The following is a 27,565-nucleotide window of genomic DNA, read 5'->3' as shown; positions in this document are numbered from 1 at the left end:
ACTGAAGTAATTTTAGATGTAATATTTCAGTTAATTAAGGTTTTTTTTGCAATTAGAATGACAGTTGTGAATGGTTTTCTCTTCTTGAACCAATCTCAGATTATGACTAACTGAAGTTGTCGTGTGTTTTCAAGGATAATTTAAATGAACATGGGGTTTGTGAAAATCTGACAGATCTTAACTCTAACTCAGCTAGTGGGCAACATTATAATTTATTTATAGCTATGCAATGTAGTTATTAATGAACTAATGTAGAGTGAGGGCAAATTGTACTATATTTTTTGTGAAATTATACTACATGACAGAGGTTGGTATTATGTAATAAGTACCCACAAAATATTAACCTACTTGCAATAAATACAATTAATATTGTACATAAAAGAATGGAATTAAGCTAATTTTCTATCAGAACAGAATTATTCATGAACAGGAAGTGGACAGCATAGATTTGATGACAGGAAGGTTGTATCTAATCTGAATTACTGAGTGACCTAGGAAGCTTGCTCACAGGGATTACAGAATAATTATGTTAATATGCAATTATCACCTCATTTCTTCTGTAGTAACCTCAAGATGTAGTGTGGTGAGGGTGTTATAGCAAGTGCTGATAGTTTGCAAAAATACTGATGTTTGAGATTTCTGAGACAATAAGTCTAGCTTGAGGCATATAAGTGATGATGTCATCTTGAAGACAGATCTGACCTTTGTACTTTTTTTTAATGCTCACAGTATATAACTACAGGCAGTTATAGCTGTAGAACTCATTATGATTTTCCAGAACCTGAAATATGTTTTATGTAGATTTAAAATTCCATTTGCAGCTTTTTATAAAGTATGTGAATTTTTTTAAAGAACATTTTAAAATTCAGTTAATAGAAAAATTGTGGTTATACGATTACATGGAGGAGGACACAGTGATAGTATCTAAACATTTAATAAAAAGATCCTAAGTGATACAGCAATTTCATTGAAATTTAGAGAGGCCAAACAATATAACATTAATTTGTTTATTTTAATTCATTAGTTTCTCCTTTTTAAACTTAATGAATAATGCCTACCTTCAAATATGCCCCTTCCTTTGTTACATTAACGTAACCTAGTATTTATGACTCCTTTATATATATTCAACTATATAAAGGTGGTTGAAAAACTGTTCGAGACAGTGTGAAATTAACTTATAGGTCAAATGCTTTCTTGCCTGGATACTCCATAAGCATCCTGAATGTAGGGAAATAATTTTTGATGTCAAAATTCTGGGTCAGTGCAACACATTTTGATGATCCATTGTTTTATATTGTATCTCAGTGCAATAGCTCTGAGTCTTGAATACTGTTAAGAAAAAATGTATCTTGAACACTTTCATTTACAGAAATATATTCTGAAAATTAAGCCAGGAGAATTTTTTATTGTTGCTAAAATACTAGCTTACTGATTCAGCCTCTTGTAGCATATTTTTAAACTGATGCAGTATATTTTTAATATTAATGTGCTAATAAAAAATTTTTCTGAAAAAGAATAACTCCTCTATTTTTGAGCAGAGATAGTCAATTTGGAGGCAAGTAAGGTGTATTTCACTATGTAGATGTAAAGGAAAACTTTGACTGTTAAAGACCTCATTTTATATTTTCACAATATTTAATTTGATCTTCTGTTTTTCTTTTTACTACATGTGCTTTGTATATTTAAAAATCTGTTATTCTTTCTATGTTTTTGAGCAAAACCCTTTGATATCTTCAAACTTTGAACTTACGGAAGGCTCTTATAAAGCCATTCTGGTAATGAGGATGCAATCTCCAAGCTGACATGATATTCTCATAGTTTGTCACCCTGCTGTTCAGGGGGTACCAATGAAGTTGCTTTAAATGGGAAGCGTCTGTTCCATCTCTGAACCTCTAACACCAGAACAGATGGGTGGAACATGGAACATGGAAGGTTTTACCTCTGAGGTGGTAACAGTGAAGCCACTCATTAACACTGAATTTACCACTTCGTTAGCAACGTTGCTTCCTGTTGAGAAAAGCTAATATAGGCTTTCAGATTGAGCATATATTTGTCTACCTCTGTGAATATAAGTAGGAAAAGAAGGTAAATGTCATTCAGGCTAGTTTTTTTTTTTAAATCTGTCATCCATTTCTGATTCATGAGGTTGTTCCTATTTGGGCATTTTACTTTTTCTACCTAACTTAATTAGAAATGTCAGGAACGGGTAATAGTATAGCATCAAGGTTTGCTTTTCTTTTCATTGACGTTTGCACACTCCTTCCTAACACATGTTTATGTGATGCCCATTTTTAACTTCTCTGTATGTGATGTAGAGACTCCTGCTGGGTGCTGCATTAGCACCATTTTGGAGTGATATCATTGAATATGATGTTATTTGAAGTCTATTTTTATTTCTGTAGAAATTTGCCAATCTCAGAACAGAATTCTAAGACCTATGACGGGCAGAAAAATAATTGTTGGTATAAATAAGAATGCCAAAGAAGGATATTTATAATATTTACTTGTAATATTTGTTGTATCAAGGAACACACTTGTGGAAAGAATAAGATCATATTTAAAAGTGCTGCTGAGTTGTGAAATAAGAAGAAAATAATTAGAAGCAATTCTTTTATTCTTTAACTGGATTTAATGTTTTACAAAGTATGTACTTGGTACCATAAAAGATATTAGAAATAATGAACTTTATTGCAAATGTTTTAATTTCTAAATAGCAATTGTAAATTCCTGCTGTTCTAAAATGATATTACTTGTTATACAAATTTAAAATACTGTAAAAGAAAAATGGAAGACATTATTCTTTATCTGAGAGCAGGAACTATGTCTGACATGTTCCCTACTGAATCCCTGGTACTAGAGCAGTGCCTGGCACATAGAATGGGCTCAGTAAACATTTGGAGAATGAATAAACTGTACTTGATACTATGTACGAAAGGAAAAGAAATATGGAATTTTCTGTCAGTACTTCGAATAATTAAATACATGGGGTTGCCAAATAGCGGGTTCTTTAAATCGCACTCGAGGATTATTGGATATTTTGAAGGCGTTGCTAAAACTGCTGAGTTAAGAAATCAGAACCATGATGGAATTTGCATTATTTGAATGAGATATCCGAATTTCATAGGAAGAAAACTGGTTTTCTTCTTATACTTTAGGAACTTTTGTTTTGATTTTGCAGTTGTGTTTGTGTTTTTATTCATTCACCACATTAGTCCTTTATTCAACAAATATTGCCTGAGCACTTATGCCAAGCATCCTGTTAGGTTCTAGAGGTATGAAGGTGACTAGGTCACTATCCCTGCCCTCAAAGAGCTTACATTCTTCCAAGAAGATAGGCAACTCCTGTATAATGTGGCCATTTCTAAGAGCAAAATAAGAACAGGGTACAAGGAAACTCTTCATAGTAGGGGCAATAATTATAGCCATGGTATGTATGTCTTCCAAACTTTCAGAAGTGTCCTTTCCTTTTAAAATATCCTGCTGTCTTCTCATAATGATTAAATATATTATCAAAAATGCCTAGAAAATATTGTCCACATTTTATATGAAATAAACTAAAAACTTAACATACATTTATGATGTTTCAGAGTAGAGTAAAAAATTTTAGGTTGTTGCAGTAGACTGTCAGATCATAAATAGGATAACTGCCTGTAGGGAATGCCTAGAATTTGGGGTTCAAGGTTATGAAAGTTTAAAGAAACATGGAACTTCATTAATTTTAACTTTACTAATTTAGAATGAAGGATATTTTATATAAGCAATGAATGAAACCCAGTGAATGAGACATTTCTTAAGTTAGTCGAATTTTAGGAGAATGTGAAACACTGAGAGCAAAGCAGTCTTATTTTAAATAAAAAATGCTGTTTCATACATTAGCCATTGATGTTGATAGCACATTGTACATTCAAGTAAGCTTCTCTACTGACTGGTATTTTGTTACCTTCCTCTGGGAATGGACTTTTAAGTGACAAAACTTTTACTTTTCTGCAATATTTAACAATTTACATTATTCTCTAGTGTAGAATGTCCCTTAATAAATCTACTTAAGTGAGATAATTTTATTAGCAATCTGTATATGAGATTTTAGATTTTTTTAAGTCTGTAGCATATTCATTTATATTATGTGTGTCTGTGTGTGTTTGTTTATGTTACTTTGCCCTACATTTTGTATATATGCAGTTTGGGTTGTTACCTAGCACAAAGGAAAGATTAACCGCTGCAGCCCTTTAAAAAGCTTTCCATTTTTTTAAAGTGTTTCTTCATCCTTGAAAAATTATTGGGATCTTAGTATAAAAAGTAGAATTAAGCTACTAAAAATGTGTACTTTTAACTCTCCATACGTTCTAATAATATTCTTTCTTTCATGCAAATCTAAATTCTTTTTTCCATTTTCTAGACTAAATGTGTTAAATGGACTTGCCAACAATATGGATGACTTGAAGATAAACACCGATATTACTGGTGCTAAAGAAGAACTCCTAGATGACAACAGTTTTATATCAGACAAAGAGAGTGGAGTTCATAAACCAAAAGATTGTCAAACATCATTTCAGAAAAACAATACATTCACTCTGCCTGAAGAACTGTCAAAGGACAAATCTGAAAAAGCCTTAAGTGGAGGCCAGTCTACTCTATTTATACATGCTGGTGCTCCTACTGTTTCTAGTGAAAACTTTATCTTGCCTAAAGGAGCTGCTGTTAATGGACCAGTTTCACACTCCTCCTTAACTAAGACTTCCAATATGAATAAAGGCAGTGTTTCATTAACCACTGGACAGCCTGTGGATCAGCCAACGACAGAATCTTGTTCAACTTTGAAGGTGGCAGCTGATCTTCAGCTCTCTACACCACAGAAAGCAAGTCAACACCAAGTTTTATTTTTGTTATCAGATGTAGCACATGCTAAGAATCCAACCCATTCCATTAAAAAACTACCTACCTCTGCTTCAATTGGTTGTGACATTCAGAATTCAGTAGGGAGTAATATAAAGTCAGATAGCACTTTAATAAATCAAGTAGAGGTGGGTGAGGATAGTGAAGATTTATTGGTAAAAGATGATTGTGTCAGTACATTAACAGGAATTTCCTCAGGTACAGATGAATTTAGGTCAGAAAATGATACAAACTGGGACCCCCAAAAAGAGTTCATTCAGTTTCTTATGACGAATGAAGACACAGTGGATAAAGCTCCAGTTCACTCTAAAGTAGGTCTAGAAAAAAAGAGAAAGCGAAAAATGGATGTAAGCAAGATAACTCGTTATACTGAGGATTGCTTTAATGATTCTAACTGTGTACCCAATAAATCAAAAATGCTAGAAGTAGACTTTATGGAACAGAATGAAGAACTGCAAGCAGTAGACTCACAGAAATATACATTATCAAAAGTGAAACCTGAATCAACCGATGAAGACTTGGAATCTGTGGATACTTTTCAACATCTAATTTATAATCCAGATAAGTGCGGAGAAGACAGTTCACCTGTTCATACTGGCACTTTTCTTTCAAATACCTTAAAAAAGAAATGTGAAGAAAGTGATTCCGAGTCACCTGCTACTTTCAGCACCGAAGAGCCATCATTTTACCCCTGTACAAAGTGCAATGTGAATTTTAGGGAGAAAAAGCATCTCCACAGGCATATGATGTATCATTTAGATGGAAATAGTCACTTTCGACATCTTAACGTCCCAAGGCCATATGCTTGTAGAGAATGTGGACGGACATTTCGAGATCGGAACTCGCTACTAAAGCATATGATTATTCACCAAGAAAGAAGACAGAAATTAATGGAGGAAATTCGTGAATTGAAAGAACTTCAGGATGAAGGAAGAAGTGCACGATTACAATGCCCTCAGTGTGTGTTTGGTACCAATTGCCCTAAAACATTTGTGCAACATGCTAAAACCCATGAAAAAGATAAAAGGTACTACTGCTGTGAAGAGTGTAACTTTATGGCAGTGACAGAAAATGAATTGGAATGCCATCGAGGAATTGCCCATGGAGCAGTGGTAAAATGCCCTATTGTCAGTTCTGATGTAGCCCAGAGAAAAACGCAAAAAAAGACTTTCATGAAGGACCCCGTTATAGGATCATCAAAAAAATCAGCTACCTATATATGTAAGATGTGTCCTTTTACTACTTCAGCCAGGAGTATTTTAAAAAAACACATGGAGTACTTGCATTCATCATCATGCATTGATTCATTTGGCAGTCCTCTTGGACTTGATAAAAGAAAAAGCGACGTAATCGAAGAACCTATAGATACTGATAGTCCTAAACCATTAACTAAACAACAGTCAACAACATTTCCAAAGAACTCTGCTTTAAAACAAGATGTAAAGCGAACATTTGGATCATCCTCACAATCAAGTAATTTTTCAAAATTCCATAAGCGGCCACACAGAATACAAAAAGCTCGGAAAAGCATTGCCCAGTCAGGTGTAAATGTGTGCAATCAAAACAATTCTCCTCACAAGACTGTTATGATTAAAAGCAGCATTGACCAAAAACCTAAGTATTTCCATCAGGCAGCAAAAGAAAAATCTAATGCCAAGGCAAATAGCAACTATTTATATAGACATAAATATGAAAACTACAGGATGATCAAAAAATCAGGTGAATCATATCCTCTGCATTTCAAAAAAGAGGAAGCTAGTTCGTTAAATTCTTTACATCTGTTTTCATCATCAAGTAATTCTCACAACAATAGTTTTATTTCAGACCCTCATAACTCTGATACCAAAAGGCCAGAAAGCTTCAGAGACCACAGGCGTGTAGCTGTAAAGAGAGTAGTTAAGGAATCTAAGAAGCAAAGTTCTGTTGGAGGAGAAGACTTGGATAGCTATCCAGATTTCTTGCATAAAATGACCGTTGTTGTTCTGCAAAAACTTAATTCTGCTGAAAAGAAAGATAGCTATGAAACAGAAGATGAAAGTTCCTGGGACAATGTTGAGCTAGGTGACTACACTACACAGACTATAGAAGATGAAACCTATAATGATATTAATCAAGAACATGTAAACCTATTCCCTCTATTTAAAAGCAAGGTGGAAAGTCAAGAGCCTGGAGAAAATGCTACACTTAGTTATGATCAAAACGATGGCTTTTATTTTGAGTATTATGAAGATGCTGGAACTAATAACTTTTTGCATGAGATACATGATCCTCAGCATTTAGAAAATGCAGAAACTTCATTGTCAAAGCATAGTAATGTTTTTCACTGGACTGATTTGTCTCTTGAGAAGAAATCGTGTCCTTACTGCCCAGCAACATTTGAAACAGGCGTTGGGTTGTCAAATCATGTCCGGGGACATCTTCACAGAGCAGGATTAAGCTATGAAGCCCGTCATGTTGTATCACCAGAACAAATAGCCACAAGTGACAAAATGCAACATTTCAAAAGAACTGGCACAGGAACACCTGTTAAGCGAGTTAGAAAAGGTAAGTTTTCATGCAGATAATTTGGGCTAATACGTCCATATTCGAATTCAAAGGATTTGAAGGGTTTGCTCAAATTTGGCCTTTATTAGAATCACATAATTTCATATTTCAGAGTTAATTTGTTTTAAGGTGGTCAATTTATTAAAAATTCTGATATTACTCTTAAATTTTTCTTTTAGCGATAGAGAAGTCTGAAACCACTTCTGAACACACTTGTCAGCTCTGTGGTGGTTGGTTTGATACTAAAATTGGATTATCAAATCATGTTAGAGGCCACCTGAAAAGACTTGGAAAGACCAAGTGGGATGCTCACAAATCTCCAATCTGTGTTCTGAATGAGATGATGCAAAATGAAGAAAAATATGAAAAAATCTTAAAGGCATTGAACAGTCGTCGTATTATTCCTAGACCATTTGTAGCTCAAAAACTTGCATCAAGTGATGACTTTCTATCTCAAAATGTTATACCTCTTGAAGCATACCGTAATGGCCTAAAGACTGAAGCTTTATCAGTGTCTGCATCAGAGGAAGAAGGGCTGAGTTTCTTAAATGAATATGATGAAACAAAGCCAGAACTGCCTAGTGGAAAAAAGAATCAGTCTCTTACACTGATAGAACTGCTTAAAAATAAAAGGATGGGAGAAGAAAAGAATTCTTCTATTTCTCCTCAAAAGATCCATAATCAAACTGCAAGAAAGAGATTTGTTCAGAAATGTGTTCTTCCACTAAATGAAGATAGTCCATTGATGTATCAACCACAAAAAATGGACTTCACTATGCACTCAGGTAAGAGGACATTTATGACTATCTTATATAATTTAAACACAGTTAATGTTTACCTTAGTGGAATATGTGTCAAAAATACTTTTTCAGAATCCTTTTATTTAAGCTGCTTTTTTGCAGAGCAGAGATTGGTTATACTGTTATTTCTGTATAAATCATCAGTTGATGTTCATCAGCACTGAATTCTCTGTGCCTCATCTCTTGGTCACAATGCAAGGTGAGAACAAAAGCAAAAACAAAAAGCTGATCTGTAAAAATAAAATTTGTCACGGACGGGGGATGGTTCTTTGGATGGGAGGTTGATGTTGTTTAGAAGCATAGTGTTACTAAAAAGCCTGTCATATTTTTGCCAGTGCTCCAAAGTGATACTATTTTCAAGATTTTAGTTGTCGGTTTTCCTACTGCTTGGGTAAAACGAAACAGACTCTTTAAACTGAATGGATTGGTGTCTGTTGTGTGTTGTGATTAACCCAAAGAAACTTCTCCCTCTCCAATTCCTCATTGTATTGTGGGATAGTTTGGTTTTGGAGGACTGTTGTGAGTAGAAAACATTTGTTTGGGGTTTTAGATTTTACTATAGTGTTCTAGTAGAACAAAACAGATGGTTTAGCTTAGTGGTTATGCACCCATAGTTTTTCCTTTTCAAAGGAATATTTTGTATGTATTGGCAAGTGATGTGGCAGATAAAAAGTTGCCATACTTTATTTGGTATTGCTAAGTCTGGTTTATACTTTTAGACTAGAGAAATGTTGTGTCTGTATAGGTTTCTTTTGGAGGTTAAGAATGTTGGAGATAAATTTAGATGATCTCATAATTTTAGCACTGGGTTGAATGTATCTAAGGTAAAAGTAACTGGTCAATGGATTAATAATGAATAAAATTACTGTAATGCTGGTTTGTTTACTTTGGGCAGACACTGGGATATTCCAAATATTTGTAATGCAGTGTTGATTTGAGGAAAGACTGCCTTGTATTTTAAGTGGTCTGAAAAACAATTTATCTTGTATGGGCTTCTGGTTAATAGGGCTCTTTCTTTTGTACGAAGAGAGTCTTTCAAAGATAACTTTTCAGCATTTTTCAGAGGGATAGGAAGATGTGTCAGCTGTGTTGGCCAGGATATAGTACACTTCAGAGAGGGAAAGCATATTTGTGGCTATAACAATAATGTTGAAGAAACCAATTGAAACATGTTGGGGGCGTGAGGGTTGTCTGAGAAGTTAGGAGTTTCTTATTGTTTCAGCATGTTTACTGTGATGACTAAGATGTTAGCTTGTTGATCATTTATTTAGCACAAAGATTTTAGCAAAATACTTCAGATCATTAACTTTCATTATTAATTGTGCATTCAGAGTAATGAACATAAAATGCCCTGAATAAAATGTTGTGTCTAACAGCTGTTCAGTGGTGTGTTTTACCACCTTTTCTCCCAGCCTTCATCAGAAAGGCTTTTTTTAGTATTGAGCCTTTTAAGGTTTTGTGGGTAAAACACTTTAATTACCACTTTGTCAACTAGACTTTTTAGTTTTTTTTTTTATTGGTAATGTTGTAAACTTTGAAACTTCTCAACAGAACTGTGCTATTCAAATCATAGGATTGTATTTTAGGTTTAGGAAATGATCTGCGTAACACAGAAATCTGCAAGAAAGTGATAATAGGTATTAACTCCAGAGGAGCTCAGGGGTTCAAGACACTCCTCCTTCTACCTTTCCAAAGAGCATGGGTTGGCTCTAAATACTAACTACAGACTAATAATAGGTAACTTAATTTCCCCTCCTTATCTTAAGCTAATTCAATGAACGTTTTTTAAAACCATCTTTATTGTGGTACTTTTTTTCACGCTTTTACCTAAGAAAATTTCACTTTTTGAAGTGAGAACTGGATTATAGTTTTCTTTTGAATGATAGGTATGCCTGTGAAGCTTAGAACATGTGTGCATTGCAATACGACGTTTACAAGTGCTGTTAGCCTGTCCAACCACTTACGCGCTTATGCACGAAAGAAGAGTGCTGGACTTTTGACTGGTACAGGTATGTTTGAACAGATAACACAGCAAGTCTGTTTGATACAATACACTTTTTTTTTCTCACCAGACTGGTGCTAGTTCAGATGATATTTATAGCTTTCTTTTGTAAGCAGCAGTTGAGTCTGAATAAACATTAAATTTCAGCAACTTGTAAACTGTTGGATATAATTTTAAGCAAGTTATTCTTTTTCATTTAGCTCTTATGGCTTGATTTGAGGAAAAAGGTAACCTAATAGAGGTGTGGAACTTTTGAGTCTACATTATTCTTATTGATTTTTAAATTATGCCATTTTTGATTTTTAAATTTATTTTTGTTAGTAGATTCTAGTAAGACACCTCTCTTTGGTAAAAAAGATTGTAGTTCTAGCTTCGGGAAATGCTTTGTTAGGCAAAGAAATTATAGTGAAATTTCAAATATGTAACTAAATTAGAAAACTAAGCAAACTAATGAGTCTTCATTAGTCTATAGATAAACTTTTTGAAGGGGCAGGCCTTAATAATGGCCCGTGTTGACAACTGAATATTTTTCTTTTAATGCCCCTAAGCTATATTTAGGATTAATAAATATAGCTGTGCACATAAATGTTAGCATGCACATTTCTGTGTTATTTTTGGTTGGTTAGCCCAACCTTGCAGATACCTCTTCATACTGCTAGCTTGTGAAAATTTTATTAGCTTACTCATATGTAATACTGCTTCTTAAACCCTACAGAACGCCTTGCTCTTTTCGTTTGTAGCCTTTCAAGCTACCCTGCTTTAGCAAATCCCATGTCTCACATCTTAAAATATTCTCTCTTTTCTAAATAGATCTACATAAAATTCTTTTGCCTAAAATTCTCCTTCCAGTCTTTTTATTTCTCTTGCTCTTTTAGATCACTTCCTTCTGCTTTCTTCTAGTTGTTGTTTACCCAGCTTTTTTGTTCTTCCTCATGTCTTCCTATGGCTTACATCCAATATGTTCTTGCCACCAAAGAAACACTTGTATTCACACTAGTGTCTTTCTTTCTTCTGCTTCTTTGCTGTATCCTTTGACTTTATATATCAGTAACCAGGGATGACTGCTGACCATTTATATTCAAAGGAGGGGAATAGAGTGAGTTTTACTTTACTGGATTAGTCCTCCTACTGTGACATTTCAGTTACTCCTGCCTTCATCAGTCTTGGAAGGTAATTGCAGACATTAGAGGCAGGGAGGCAGTGAAAATAAGAGACTGTAGAAGCCGGAAATCATCATTATTGTTACCATAACCACTAACTTGTATTGAACACTTGTATGCGTCAGGCATTATGCTGTGCAGCTGATATGCATAACACTTAAACTTCACGACCACCGTTTCAGTTGTAAGTACTATAATTCTTTGCATTTTATAGGAAACTAGAGCTTTAGAGAACTTAAGCAAGTTGTCCAAACTTATGCAGTTAATAGTAGCAAACTTGAAATTCAAATCAGGGCTGTCTTACCCCTAGATCTTTGTTTTTAGTCACTATTACCTACCACATACAGGATGAAAGCAATTGAAAATCCTAAGATGAAGTCGGGTTCAAGGTGAGGATCATTGTGGTGCAGAGTCTAATTTCAAAGAGCAAGGAGGGGAGAGTTCTCTGGTGGCCTGGTGGTTAGGATTCCAGGCTTTCACTCCTGTGGCCCAGGTTCAATCCCTGGTCAGGGAACTGAGATCCCGTAAGCTGTATGGCATGGCCAAAAAAAATAAAAAGAAAGAAAGGAAAAGAAAAGAATAGGGCAGGGACCCAAGAAATGGTTAGGGCTGTATTCGATTTCAGAGGACTTTAGAAAATGTTCCATTCTGACCATTTGGGCACATTACATAAATATTCAATAAGGTAGATCTCTCCAGTCCAGTTTTTGTAGTCCATTAAAAAAAATGCCTTTATCTCATATGAAAATCCTTCAAAACATAGTATTAATTGCTTATAACTACAGATAATGACCCTCCATTGACCAGGGGTGCATTCTCATGAACTCTTTATCATCTAAAAAGTTTCATTAGTTGGGGAAAAAGTAATATAAGATTAATGAGGATACATTTTTATGGGCATCAGAAAAGGAGAGGCTATGTTTAAAATGTTATTAAACACTAACAAAATATCAGAAGTGTTAGGAAATATGAAATGTGTGTTAGGCAGTCCTAGGGCAAAAAGAAGGGAAATGAAAAGCTGAAGAAAGTCTAGGGTGGTATTTTCCACAGCCCCTACTCACTTTTAAGAAACATAAAAATCACATGCTCCCTTGGAAATTCTGAAACTTTTCCCCTTGTTTTCAAAATCTTCTTGACCAGTAGAGCTACATAAAGGATATTTTTGCTGGTTATTCATGGCAGTAAGAAGTTTTTATGGGCTTTATGGGCTTTATTGTTTTCCAAGTGTAGAATTCTTTTTTTTTTTTTTTTTTTCTGTATGCGGCCTCTCACTGTTGTGGCCTCTCCCGTTGCGGAGCACAGGCTCTGGACACGCAGGCTCAGCGGCCATGGCTCACGGGCCCAGCCGCTTCGCGGCATGTGGGACCTTCCCGGACCGGGGCACGAACCCGCGTCCCCTGCATCGGCAGGTGGACTCCCAACCACTGCGCCACCAGAGAAGCCCCCAAGTGTAGAATTCTGTATTATGTTTATAAACTCCAGATGCGTATTCTCTTCTTCCCTATCAGTTTCACTGGTATAAAGCAATGGTCCCAACCTGTTAGCCAGGAGGTTTCCACTGGGTTATTATAAGGGATTCATCAATTCATATGAGTAAAAGGCATTAGTTTTCAAGAATATGTAGATGCTGTTTTGATGACTAAAATACAAAATCATTTTTTAAAAAACTTACCTTAATCTAAGTATATCACAAAACTGAGACAATATAAAGGGAAAATAAGTAGAACTAAAGCCTCTGTGCTCCTGGTTCAAGCAGATTTGATTCATGTGAATTGTTAATTATGTGGCCTACTTCGGAAGAAAAAACTTAGATATCCCTGGATGAAATGGTAAAGGCCTGCTTGGTTACCTGTGATGGAATAAACTCCCAAGCCTTCTTAGAAACCACCAGCTCCTGGCCTCGTCTCTGGGAACTGGTGGCTTTTTGAGAAAGAGAAATATTCCAGCCAGCCTGAACAGAAGGAAAAGGATGCCCCTCTGTTTCTCTAATGTTTATTTACTGATAACTCTAATACTTCTAATGTGACGGTTCTCAATCTTTGCGGGGGGGGCGGTTATTGACCCTTTTGAGATTTTGAAAGCTATGGGCCCCATCCCAGAAACATGCACTTATCATCCACAGATAAAAAGTTTTTATTATATGTAGGCGTTACATATCCCTTGAAGTTTATCATCCATGGGGCCTTCCTCTGGTGGAAAACTAAGAAAGAGGAGATGCCAAATAAAAATGAAGTGTAAAGAACACAAAACTGGGTTCTGGAGCCCTAAGAAATCTTTCTCTTTTTTTAAGAATTAGAAGATGCTTAAAATGCCAGAACTGTGTAACATCAAACTAATTTATATGGTCACAGATATAAATCCTAACTTAACTAAAAGGAAATAATGAAGAAAGTAGGAAAGTTTTGGAATTAAAGACATGGAAGAGGTAGCCATACTTGGAGCAGAGTTCAATTGTCAAGAAAGAATAAACTTCACATATTTAAATTTTGCCCAATGCTGACCTAGTTTATTTATCATCCTTTGGGCAGGTTCAAATGAATTGTTTAATAATTTCCATGTGCCTTCAGTTGTGGATAATCATTTATGAAGCTGTTTTACTGAGGTTTTTTCTTTAGTGGATTTTTATCTAAAGAGACTAGTTCCAAAGGGTTTACTTTATATCCTACATTGCAAATTCAAGACATACTTCTTATTCAAGAATTTATTCTAGTTAATATAGACTGCACTATTGGAAGACTTATTTTTCAGGTTTTGTTCTCTTTAGATTGTTTTACATGCCCACACAGATTTCTTTTTCCTGGTTGATTCTTTATACAATCTAATAAGAACATTATTAATTTTCATTAAAAATTAGAAATTTCATACAATTTATATTAAATGCTTTTAGACTTTTTATTTTAACTGCTGGCTTTTTTGTGTTTAATTATATTTTAATTAAATGATATATTTTTCATACTGGCAGTATTAAGAACACAGTATATTTACTAAGTTATTAATAGAGTGATGGAGCCTAGTGCCTCTTTCACTCTCACGAGTGTCCTGGATTGCACAATAAATTATAGGGTCACCCTGGTTATTAAAATTTTTTAATATTTAAAATTATTCAAGGCAAAGTGTATTCTATCAACTTAATCTGCAATCAGGAACAACAAAAAATATTTTGCGGTCAGAGTAGCAGTCAATTTTTAACAGGTAAAGAAAGGGAAGTAATTGAAGTCCAAGTAGAGAGAATGCTGTGAAAGTAACTATATCAGTAAGTTGAATGCATGTTTGCACAGTGCTTTTCTGTGGTAACATAGCAATCTGTCATCTCCTAAAAAGAAAAAAAAATAACAGTGGTATTCAACGTTTTTACTGGAATTCCATTTTACATCTTGACCTTGTATACAAACTCACATTCATACATATACACACTCACTTGTTCACTCATTCACTCACCTGAATTGAGTATGATACACTCTGACATTGTCTATTTTATTATTTTTAATTAAAAATAATAGTGGTCATGACCCAGTAAATTGATTTACTACCCACTAAGAAGTCACTACCCACAGATTGAAAACACTCCCCTTAAGCGTCTCTTTTAGAAACTGATACTGACTAGAATCAGCAACAGTAATAGTTTAGAAATCATAACACTCCTTCTGTGGCAGCAAGTGAATTTTCTTTACACATTGTATTCAAATGTTTAACTATAGATCGTATTTTTCAATCAGCTGCTCACCTTTGGTATTTAAAGTAAATTGGAAATTTCTAGCTACTTAAAATTAATGTAGGAAATATATTTTTACATATGCAAATATGTGCGGGGGGGCTTCATTTAATTATCTTCAGAATACTTCCATAATAATATTTTGGAAGTAAAACATGATGGTTGCTGTTCTACAACAACAGACTCGTCATTATAATTAAAGAATGACTTTTCCAGTGGGAAAAAAATAACTCAAAGAAATTGATACTAGATCCTTTTCAGTCGGTAACACTAATGCAATATACCTACATTCTTTTTTAGTGAAGTCATTGTTTTATTTTTCATACCATCCACTTTTAAGCAGAATAGTAGATTATGTGTTACTTAATGGGATCTTTTGCCTGTTTTCAGCTTTAATGGTATAATTGGCCATAGGGGCCTGCAACAACAAGTGCTAATGAACATATAACACAGTGCCAGGTGCTGAGTGGGTATATAAAAGGCACTAGAAAAATAATTCTTTTATTGTAGAAAGTGCTGTAGGAATTCATTCTGCTGTGAGGGAAAGAAAAAATAGTATTGTAAAAGCTTTTCAAGGTGTATTACTTGTCCTTTCATGAGTGTCTTCTGTGGTATCTTTTAAAATATTATAATATTGCATCTTCAAGAAACCACATCCTTTTATAGTGATTCATTCAACCTGAAAGAGTATAAGAAAATTTCAATCTTATTATGATTAAACTCTAAAGGAGCAAACCAGCTTCTAATTAAACCAAATACCTGGATAATTCCTCCAGAGTAGGCTGTATGAGGGATACACAATGAGATATGACCCTGTATTAAAGAACTTAGGAAAGCATTATTGGCAATACACACAAAACTATCAAAGTTAGAGAACTATGCAAGATACTATACACATTAATAGTATATTGACTGTATGTGCTCTAGGAGTTCAAGTTGTTTGTTTAGTCTAGGCCTCCTTTCGAGGGGAGCTGGGAATTGAGTTTGTTTTTTCCTGCTGTTTTTTTACTGTTTGTCGCCTTGTTAAGTAGAGCCTCAAAAAGAAAGAAAAAGGAAGAAAAGATAGCTCATGCTGATATGTTTCTTACAATGTTTAAAGTGGGAGGGAAAAATAAAAACAGTAGTCAAATAAAATTTCCATTCATTCAACAAAAGTTTTAGCTGTTTATTGTTGTACCAGGACTGTGCTAGCTCTGAGGCTATAAAGACCCTGCACTCCAGCTGCGTAAACTTAATGATGGTGATCTGTTAGGACAAGGACAAATGTACTGTTGCAGAAAGCTTTGTAAGGTTTCAGCTAAACCCTGAACGTGAAGGTTGAGTAGTTTTAAACAGAAGAGATGAAGTAGGACCTTCCAGGTAGAGAGAACAACATAGCGTGGGATAAAGGGACGGAATTTGGAGTTCAAAAGGTGTTGGGAGAATCAGTTGTAGGTGTTTGGGAAGATGATAACACCAGAAAGGTGGGGTTGATGCTTTGAGTCCTTGCTAAAAAATTTAAGAAGTCATCGAAGAATTTTTTAAAATAAGGAAATGACGTGTTCAGATTTGTATTTGAAAAAGCTATTTCTCGTAACACTGAAAGATGGGTTTCTGTAGTTTCTTGGCTATAACTTATTCTGTGGTACTATCCTTCTTTTTTTTTTTTTTTTTTTAACTGATGTGGTACTATTCTTCATTAAGAGTGTATGTCTGTATGTATTTGTCTGCCCAGTAATGTGTGATTTTTTCAGGATTAGCAAGGTAGTGAGTGGTTCAAGTTGAGTAAATTTTCTGGATAATGGAAGACTAGTGTCAAAGTTGATTTCATCCTAACCATTTTTATGGTAGTGTTTCTAAAACGTTATTCTTGTTTTTGCCTTGCGAAACAGTGGACTGAATATAATTTAATTATTTGAGTATTTAGAGTCACGCTTACGGATGCTAATTGTTGTATTATGCCAGCAAAAATCGGGCTATTTGCCCACCATACTGAAAAGCGATTGGCTGATTCATTCACTAATTCAACAAGCATTTTTTTCAGCTTCTTGGTGGTTTATGTATTATGCTAAGTATTACAGAGATAAATTGGAACTTACAATATGGTAGAAGCGCATATATGCATAACTAATACAAAACAAATTTTAAGTGCCAAATTATAAGTGTGCATGAAATACTGTGGAAGTTAGGATGAAGAGGAAGGTATTTTCAGCTAGACCAGGGCCCAGCAAGGCTTTTGGAAGTAGAATCTGATTTGGACCTTGAAAGATAGTTAATTGAAATGAAAATGGGGGTCAGGGGTGGGGAAGGAGCATGCCTGGGAAGGAGCAACTTGGGACTGTGTGGAAAGTTTATTGAAAACACTAGGAAGTAGGAGATAAGGGAATAGAGTTGGACAGGTAAAGGACATAGAATGCTAGAATGCTAACCCATGATGCTGGAATTAATTTTGTAGGGAGGAGCCAGTAAAGGTTTTTTTTTTTTTAAGAATTTGTGTGAAGCTTTTAAAACTGTTTTTTAAATAAAAGTTAAAGGAGTTGGTGGGGAAGTGGAGAAATTGTAGATGAGGTCATTTTAGGAGTCCTGAACCAGGATAGTGGCAATAGGAATGTAAAGGAGGGATAGAAATGTCTGGATAATATTATGGAAGTTAAGTAAGCAGAACTTGGCAGATTAGTTAGAGGTACAAGAATAAGAGGAAAGAGATGGAGATGGGTCAAAGTTTTAAACCTTGTTATTGGGAAGATGGTTATACCAGTAGAGTTAATGAGTCTGCTACCGGGGTGTTTGGTAAGAGAACGGTGGGCTTCATTACTTCTCTGGCTGTCATTTATCTAGCAACACAACATCATCTAGGCATGTACTGTTAACAAAGCAAACAATCACACTTACTCAATCAGTAAGTTTGTTTTTGGGAGAATGGAGCCTAAGAGTTTTGTACTATTGTAGCATAAAATACTTACATTTTATTATGCCTGCTTTTGCTGATCATCGGTTATACAACTTAGGAATTCTACTTGATAATCTTTTTTGACCAATATTTTGTTTTTCATAAAAGTGTTAACTAGTCCCCTAGCGTTCCTATTGGTTCTGTTACTTACCAATTTTCAAGTTTTGTTTTGTTTTTTTAACAATTGACTTAATCTGGATATTTATGTTTGAATTTTTTTAACTTGTCTAATATCTTTACATCCTTAGTTGTAGTGTTGTGTTTGTTATGATTTATGTTCTGACATGAATCTCTTGAATGCTGTTTATAATCTGGATTAAAATTTAGTAGATTTTACAATAAAAAAGTATGTTCTGACCAGACCTAAACTGTAGGCAGATCTACTTCAAGTGACTTTATGGAAATAATAAAATAATACACAGATTTTCTCTTTTGGAGGTTAGGGCAAGAGGATGGCTTGCTGGAGACTGGTGGTCCCTCACTTAAGTAAGAAGTGGAAAAGTAGGATTTACTGTTTTTTTGTTGTGTCTGGAGTTTGAGGAATAAGGTTAATTCTTGCTGTCCAGTGTTTAAAGTCTATATTAAATTGTGGCCTTAGCTGGAAGTTAGCTAAACCAGAAATTACCTAGTCAACACTGTGTTTGTTAATAGTTCAGATTTTGGCTGGAATGTAAAAAAATACTTCAGAATTATAAAAAGCCAAATCAGATCTATTGGGATTATAGATTTGTGATATTTAGATTTACTCATGATTATTATGAACTCTGTCTAATTTAAGTTGAACATGATTATATTAAAGATAAGTTAACAAATTTTTAGGTAAGGTCATTTCCTTACTTAACTAATTTTGAACAGGAACAATCATTTAGTTACTTCTACTAAATATGAAGTGGTAATTTGGAAATACACTTTTAGAGGGCAGGGAGTGTGATTATATTCAGGTGATTCTAAACAAATGTGATTTAGAGCAGATTTGCCATTGTGTATTTTAATGTTTATTCCAATTTTAGATATGTCTTTGTCTTAGAAAAGTGGTTGATATTCAATGCCTATTGGGTTTAGTAAAACAGCATGTAAATCCAACCTACCTTAAGGAGAAATTTTAAGTTTTTTTTTTCTTACCTGTTACCACAGGTACCTGTTAACTCTTAATTGAACAATAAACAGCTTATACCTGGGGGATTGTTAGTTTTTAGCTTTTTGCAACCTAAAAAAAACTAGCCTGCCTCCAATTTCTGTTTATAAAGATGTGTGATAAAGTTTCATATTTATGTTTAGCTTTTCCCTTCACATTGATAATGCTCAAAGTATCATTTTACTAATCATTCCCTCTACTTTGAAATAGCAGAGGCTTCTAGACATTGAATGTATCGATATGTACTTTTTCTTGTCCCAAGTAGATAACTTTCTTTGAACCAAGCATATAAAGCTGTTGCTACCCTTAATACAACCTCCTACTTTGTAGGGCAAACTCAAGCTACCTGACTCCTCTAGACTAATATTAAGCCATCAACTTAATATTTACAGCAAAGGAAATCTGCTTTTCAAATATTTTTCACTTCATTCTCTTCCAGGTAGAATGTTAAATCATGCTATACCTAATTAACTTTGCCATAATTGCCCTGTGATTCTAGGTTAGTTACTGTTTTTAGTTATTGAGAATGGAAACTCCAAAAATAATGAAAGTAACTTAGGGTACTAAAAAAAAATCCAATTGTAGAGTGAAAATATCAAGGGAAAATGATGATGAAAATATGCTTCTGAGGTTGCTAATTGTGTATCTGTATGTTTAATTCTGATTGGAAGGGGAACATTGCTTTCATAACAATAAACTACTTAAACTGCTTTATGTGTCCATCTTGGGAAAAATGACTGGTTTGATTATGGCAGTGTAGGTAGGAATGAAGAGCTGATGTTGGGAGTAGGGACGTCCTTTCCATTTTTAATGGGCTACATAGAGAGTGGGATTTAACAATTTTTCTCTTAATAGGTTTTTTTTTTTTATGGGCCAAGAGATTAAGAGGTAGAACTGAGGGCAGCCTTTCTCATTTAGGGTAGTTGTTACTCAGGACCCAGAACTGGCTACATAATTTGCAGGATCCAGTGCAAAATGAAAATACAGCGCCTCATGTTCAAAAAATTAGGAATATCAAGACTGCAGCAGCAGAGCATTAGACCAAGTATGGGACACTATAAGACCGCACAGATCGAACACTCACAAAGTCTGTCTTGCAGGCGCTTTTTGCAAAGAGGAAAGTATACACTGAAGAACAAAGAATTTAGCTTCTCAACAAATGACTTTCCCAAACCCACATCCCTATCTTATACAGGCTAACACGTTTCTCCTCACCCCCTTAGTGGGGGCTGAGGGAAAGAAAATGCTGTTGGCACAGTCTTTTATATGCTTTTGGCTTATGAACCTTGAAGGATAATGGCAGCAACTAGAATTGAGTTTGTTTATCCATCTCATACTTCTGCACCCCTTGGGACATATGCATCCTCTTCCTACCCCGCCACTGGGACCACCGTCTCCATCACCAGCTTGTTAATAATGGTGGTAGGAATGTTGGGCTTATCTGTTTATGTCATTTTTATCACTACTGCTTTCCTGAATGAGCTCATAGCTACAATTGCATGCCCACCTTATACAGGCCAGCTAGATGGAGAAGAAATTTTCTTCCCTCTAGTAGGGCTATAGCACGCCTCTTATTTTGGATGTGTATAATCTGGCCATTATACTAAGTTTGACTTTACCCTAAATATGCCAACAACCAGTTAGGAACAAAACAGAAGAAATAGGGCTTTTGACTAAACGGGCAGGGAAGGGTGATTCCAAATAACAGTATTTTGGTGGTGAATGTTAATTTAGTTATGATATTAGTTCTTTACCATAGAGGCTTCAGATGTTTTTAAGAAATAAATCTCCATTCTTTGAGGTCATTTGTGTAGTGAATTAAAAAGAAAATGAAATTCATTGAAGCAGTTATTGTATATAATGGGCAGAAAGGTGGAAGTGGCAAAAGGACTTACGTTAGAGCCCAAAGTAAATTACTTTTCTTCTATGTATAAAACTAATGTCTCAGAAAACAGATTTGAATTTGTATCTGTCGTATTATTTATTGATTTGCTTTTTGCTGATCCAGTTTAGTTCTTTAGGCACAATTGTTGTTTTGTTGTTGTATTTTGTAGCATAGCAGTATGATGTTCTTTTTGAGGGCTCATAAGTCTGCTGTATTTCTGTCTCATTCCTATTTGATCAAAACAGCTGTTTTACTGAAAGGTATATTCTGAAAAATTTTTTATATGACCTTACAGCTCAGCTCAATTCATTCTTCTTACAAGTAAAATATTACTACCAGTAGCAATGTAGATCTTTTATAAATCAGATAACTTCAAAGGTTTTTTTTTTATAGTCTTCCGGTTAAAATTGATCATTTTAAACATTTCCTGCCACCCTAAATAGGAAGATCTGAGTAACTGGGTTTATTCATTTCTAAAGAAGTATTTATACTCAAGAAAAAGAAAATTAAGAATTTCTAAAACTAATCTAGTATTTTTTGTAAATTTCAAGTATAGAAACAATGTTAGATTTAAAATACTTTGGAACAGAAAAACGGTATGTGTGTGTTTTGATTTTTGACAGTACCAAGTAAGTGCAAATAAAATTCTGTTGTAAAGAAAGGCTTTGTATAAAGTTATCTATTTGACAGATTATTCATATAAACAACTTCAATAAACCTTAGGCTATTTGTCAGAAATATTGATGAGCCGCATTATACTAAAACTGACTGTGTTAGTGATGTTGTTTTTAATGTTCTAACAATTCCTGGTACAGTCCAGAATAAAACTGCTTTTCCCTCTAGAGACAATAAAATCTGTTAAATGAGAACATTTGTATAATAGACATGTTTGTACATCATCTTTTTCATTTAGTGGAACATTTTGGAATATTCTTTTTTTTATATACAGATTTTTCTAAAATTTTGGGCAGTATTGTAGGGGTGATGGTTGGATGTTGATATTAGAAAAAATTATTCCTGTCAAATGTATTCATATTTTACTTCCTAAAATAAATGACATTTCAAGGGGTAAGAAATTTTAAAGTGATGATGGAGATATTAAGATATGGAGATACTTATGTGTAATTACCAGAGTCCCCTGGTTTTTAATATCTTAACTTTATGGACAAGTTTCCAAGGATTCCCAGTTCATGTGATTCCCTAAACTTATGTGGAACTCAGGATACTGGAGATTCTCAGTCATATTCTGACAGAGTTGTCCTACTTTCCAAAGTCATAATACCTTCAAATACTAATTACTACGAAAACTATGGTATTCTCACTTAAAATTTAGATCTGATCATTCATAAAAACAGCCATAAACTTCAGAGTTTCTAGAGTTCATATAGCATCAAAAGTCAGAAAAAAAAATGTTTTCCCTCTATTAAAGTCAAAAACATTTCTATACCTGATTAAACATTTCCAGTTCCTTTTTTTTTTTTCTGCTGTACGCTGGCCTCTCACTGCTGTGGCCTCTCCCGCTGCAGAGCACAGGCTCCGGACACGCCGGCTCAGCGGCCATGGCTCACAGGCCCAGCCGCTCCGCGGCATGTGGGATCTTCCCGGACCGGGGCACGAACCCGTGTTCCCTGCATCGGCAGGCGGACTCTCAACCACTGCGCCACCAGGGAAGGCCTCCAGTTCCATTTTTTAAAGTATCACAGCATCTAAGTGTAACTTAAATGCTTTGTAACTGATAAAACATTCTTTTGCGTACTTCCCCATCACCCTCTGTCCTTCTCCCTCAATTTGCTTTACACACCTAACATTAGCATTCTGTGAACAAATATTTAACGGATTGTTAAAATGTATTTTATTTGTATCCTACAGTAATTTGTTTACATTTTAAAAGGAAATTTGAATACAGTGTGGCAATTTTGACAACCAGCAAGCTCATCAAAATTAGATTCTATCTGTAATCTCATGATCTACCAAATGCTTGCTCTGTTCCACGTAACAGGGACAGGGATTGTGTGTAGTTTACCTTATAGATAGGGAAAGAGTAGCTTACATCTAGTAGCACTTAGCCCTTTGAGTTCCTTAAACTCTTTACTTCTAGTGTATGAATTTCTTTAAAATTCACCTAAATTCAAATTGCTCACCAAAGCAACTAGGAAAAAGAAAGTGCTGACTACAGAGTATGTGTTACCTCATTCTTCTTACTGGTTATGAAGGAACCTAGTTTCTACATAGAAGCTAGACTGGCCAGTGAAGAATTTAAGTGTGACTGCTAGCAACATTCATTTAAACAAATGATACAGAAGTGTTCTACAGGAACTATAGTGTATATTACATAGTGGTAGAACAGATTTCTGTTCATATGCTGTCTAAATGTCAAAGGTTAAATTGCTGGGTTTTTCTTTATTTTTCACTCCAGAAGTATTTGTTGAGTTCCTACTATGTGCCAGACTCTTGAATGAGCTAACTAATGAGAACCTTGTAAGATTTTTCTGTTCCAGATTTTGGTTGTTTAACTTTGAAGTAGCCATTCTTTAATACTTAACTTGACTTCCTATATAGTTCTTTACTTATTAGATTCTTCTTCTGAGGATAAACAGAGAAAGACTGTAAGACCTAGATTTTACTTTTAAAGAGGCAGGTGACAGGAGGCGAAAAACAGTGGCTTGAATGAGATTTAGGCTTCTCATGGTTTTTTTCTGTATGACATTTCTGTTAGCATTGCCACTTGACTACTGTAAGAAACTATGTTTATTGGTTTTATAATAGTAGCATCTATTCTTTTGGAACCCAGACTTCGAACAGTTCATTTCACGCAATCATTGAATAGCTAGTTCCTATTCTCTCTTACCTAGAATTTTTCCAGGGGATTTCATGTGACAGGTTAACAGAAGAAAAGCCATTTGGACAACTCTTCTGTTACATTTGTTTCCCTCCCCCTTGGATCCCTAGAGATAAATTCTTACCATCTCTTCCTGCTAATTGACCAGCAGCACCCTGGAATACTATCATCCCTTTGTCTAAAGGAATGGCGTAGTTTTATTCAAAGAATAAAATGTTATGTCCTGTCTATTCCTACCTATAAAAAATACCTTTTTTCCTTATTAAATTAGATTTTTTTGTAATAAATGATTGAAGGAAAAGTCAAGTAACAGAAAAATTTCAAGAACAGTTAGCACTAGAATTTTGGTCCACTTTAATGTAAAAATCTTGTTTTCCCCTTTTTAATCACATTTTTAAAATAAGCTATAGGAGAAAATATAAAAGGAAAAAAACTAACAAATAGCAGTTAACTTCTGGTCCATTTATGAACTTATGTGAGGTAATCTGGATCTGTATTTGTTTTCTAGGAAAATAAAACATGTGCTTGTTTATGCAATACAGATTGAGTTTAAAAATGAAAGTTGAGCATTGTTTGCCCTTTCAGATGTAGGGCTAGCATATAATTTTAAGAGCTATTCATTATTATAAAATTCAAAGTGAATTGGTATATAAAATTGATTTTTCATTGAACTTTTTACTGTTTTCAAAGCATGTGAGATCTGATTAATGGAGAAATAATCAAATGCAAACTTAATGATCTCACATAAAAGGTTATAGTTTTCCTGGAAATAAGATTTAACCAGATGTTAATGTATATATATGATCATAAGAGAAAAGATTACATTGCTGTAATAATTGACCAATTTAGTCATTTCAAGCTATTTTAGTTACATTTTCTCAGTTCTAGTTTGATATGGTAAAGCATTATTTGAAAAAGGAGTACAGGAAGAGTGTATGGTGATAATATTACTGCTGTTAGAGAACCAACTGCAAGTTAGTGCATGCTTTAGGGAATACAAATGAGTACAGACTTTTTCTAACTTGATTTAGATGGCCTGACCTCCCTAGAAGTATAGTATGTATATATACTTGGAATATATGAGAAATGTTAAGTCTTTTTCTTCCCTTTTTTAGCTTTAGATTGTAAGCAAAAGAAATCAAGGTCAAGATCCGGAAGCAAGAAGAAAATGCTAACATTACCTCATGGTGCTGACGAGGTTTACATTCTCCGATGCAGGTACATGCCTATATTGCCAAATTGGCTCAGTTTCTTCAGATTTTGCTTTGAGACATATTAGCTATTTTATTCGGGATTTTTAGTTTGTGGCAGAAGGTGCATTCTCAAAAATCAAGTTACAAATGAACTTTTGGAGACAGACTTAAAATCTTATATGGCTCATAATATGCTATACTTCAACAACTAATGAATCAAGGTTTTTACATTAGCTAGGATACTGTGATTTGTAAAAGTGTCTTTTGTTTTTGTTGTGTTTTATTTGTGTGCTTTGTTTGGTTTAATTTGATATTTTTTTAGTTGTCTTGAGTTCTTGCTTATTGGGAATATATTTTCTCTCCACTCATGCTTCTAAGTGTAGCTATACAAACTCATTCACACCTTCCGTACTCATCTTCATGCAGTTTAAGAAATTCTGAATTGGGGAGTGGTCTTTTGAAAAGAATAGTGCATTTTGGGATTAAAGAGTTGTTTTAAATATATTAAGATGTGTAGATGTTAAGACCTTTTAATTAATTTTAACCTAATAGTAATGTTCCCATCTCTACAAATATTAGTGGAGTTATTATGAATTGGCAGTTTTGATATTGTATTAAAGCATTTTGACTTTATAGGTGTTTAGAAACTATTGTCAAGTACTATCTCCAATACAGAGTAAAGTTTGCTCCTGTGTTTATGGATTTTATGGGAATTGGTTTTAAATAAAGGGAATTGGTCATGTTAAGAGAACTGTTATCAACTTCTTCTCTAGGTTTTGTGGCCTAGTCTTTCGTGGACCATTGTCTGTTCAGGAAGACTGGATTAAGCACTTACAACGACACATTGTAAACGCTAATCTTCCACGGACTGGAGCTGGCATGGTGGAAGTCACGTCACTACTCAAAAAGCCTGCCTCCATTACAGAAACTTCATTTTCTCTACTAATGGCAGAAGCAGCTTCATAGAACAAGAAAACCTTTTAAATAGCAAATTTGAATTGGATGTAAATTTGAAATTCTTTGTCTTTTTTTTAAAGCCACATTAAGTTATCCGTTTATAAATACTAAAGCAGGAAAATGGGGAAAAGTGAATGACAGTGACATCAGAGCAAATTGAGTGCTTCAAACAGTAAGTAGTCTCTATATTTTGTATAGGATGGGAGATGTGTTTCTGAGGTTTACTACGTTTTGTCAGTTAACTGTGTTCACTCAATGATAGATCAGTACACGTAAGCAGTCATTAATAAACTGTTGCACATGGATACTTAAAGACAGACTTATTGGAAAATTATGTTTTCTGCAGTGTTACCAGAATCAAGGTTCTGTTTATTCCCCACAAAACTTGCATTGAAAATTAAGATATTATATTTTGTTTGTATATATTTAGTGTTTTGTATAATACCAGGAACCGCTAACTAAATTTACTCAACTTAGGGCATTAAATATCATGTACTTCATAGTTTGAGACTGTTCACTCAAATAGGGCAGAGTACTATTCTATCTAGATGTGTAAGTGTTTTTTTAAAATCACATGGAACGGTTTTTTTTATACTAAAAAGTGGAGGGAGATTTGTTTAAACAAGTATTTCTAAAAGAAATATGTACATAGTCCTGGAAATTATTCATGGTAAGGAAATATTCTTTACTCCAGTTGCATTTCTCAGACAATAAAGTGGTGCATCCATGCTACCTCCTACTTTGTCAACAAAGATGCTATTTACCCTTTACATTTTTGTATCATAATAGATTTTAAAAATCTAATGTTCTTTATTGCAAGACATCCTTTTGTTAACAGATTTGTTTCTTTTTAATGTTTTACCTAAAATTTGACATGCTTACAGGACAGGTTTGCCTCTTACTTTATTTAACATTGTAGAAATGTAATTAATAAACAAAGCTCACTACACAGTTTAGAATAGGCTTTCTCATTTATATTCTCCTCCAAATTTGATCAGTTAGCAAAACTTAATACACCAATTGAAATATTTCTACATATGATGAGAATGTTTACAATTTAAATTTTAGAACTTGTTTTGGATGTGACTATATGTACGAAAATCGTGTAACACTATGCTCATGCTAAGAACCGACATAATGGAATTACTGAAATAAATGTGCTGTGAGGAATGGAAAATATGGTGCAGATGTCTTGGTCATGATAAATTGTGATTCTCCTTTTAAACTCTTCCCAAAAGCAAATTAGTTATTTTAATCTGAAATTAAATTCCTTTACAAATAACAGTTTTTGTATGCAAGCACCATTTCATTTTATTTCATGTAGTATGGCTAATACTATAGTTGAAACAAGGATATGCATTGATACTTTTCTTCGTATGTAAATAAAGTTAAGAGCAGTTAAAATAAGGAGTATTTTGGTAGAGTATATACATACCTCACTGCCAGTGAAATTGCTTTCCTATGGTTTATCTCCTTACCAGAAAAATCTCTAAATAAAAAAAGACTTAAAGAAAAT

The 27,565-nt window shown here is 34.3% G+C and overlaps 1 protein-coding gene across 1 annotated transcript in view; it reads left to right on the top strand.

Moving 5' to 3' along the window:
- The window catches only part of ZNF644 (zinc finger protein 644), an 80,460-nt gene extending 53,234 nt beyond the window's left edge, over window positions 1-27,226 (top strand). The window contains exons 3-6 of the mRNA XM_065886426.1: window positions 4,397-7,437; window positions 7,617-8,222; window positions 25,015-25,117; window positions 25,866-27,226. Coding sequence (XP_065742498.1) covers window positions 4,397-7,437; window positions 7,617-8,222; window positions 25,015-25,117; window positions 25,866-26,058 — 3,943 coding nt within the window. The 3' untranslated portion in view covers window positions 26,059-27,226. The remainder of the gene's footprint in view (window positions 1-4,396; window positions 7,438-7,616; window positions 8,223-25,014; window positions 25,118-25,865) is intronic.
- The last annotated feature ends 339 nt before the right edge of the window (window positions 27,227-27,565 follow it).

This window comes from Phocoena phocoena, chromosome 1 (assembly GCF_963924675.1).
Source record: "Phocoena phocoena chromosome 1, mPhoPho1.1, whole genome shotgun sequence".
NCBI lineage: Eukaryota > Metazoa > Chordata > Mammalia > Artiodactyla > Phocoenidae > Phocoena > Phocoena phocoena.
The sequence above is the reverse complement of the archived record's forward strand: the minus strand, read 5'-3'. Positions and strand labels throughout refer to the sequence as shown.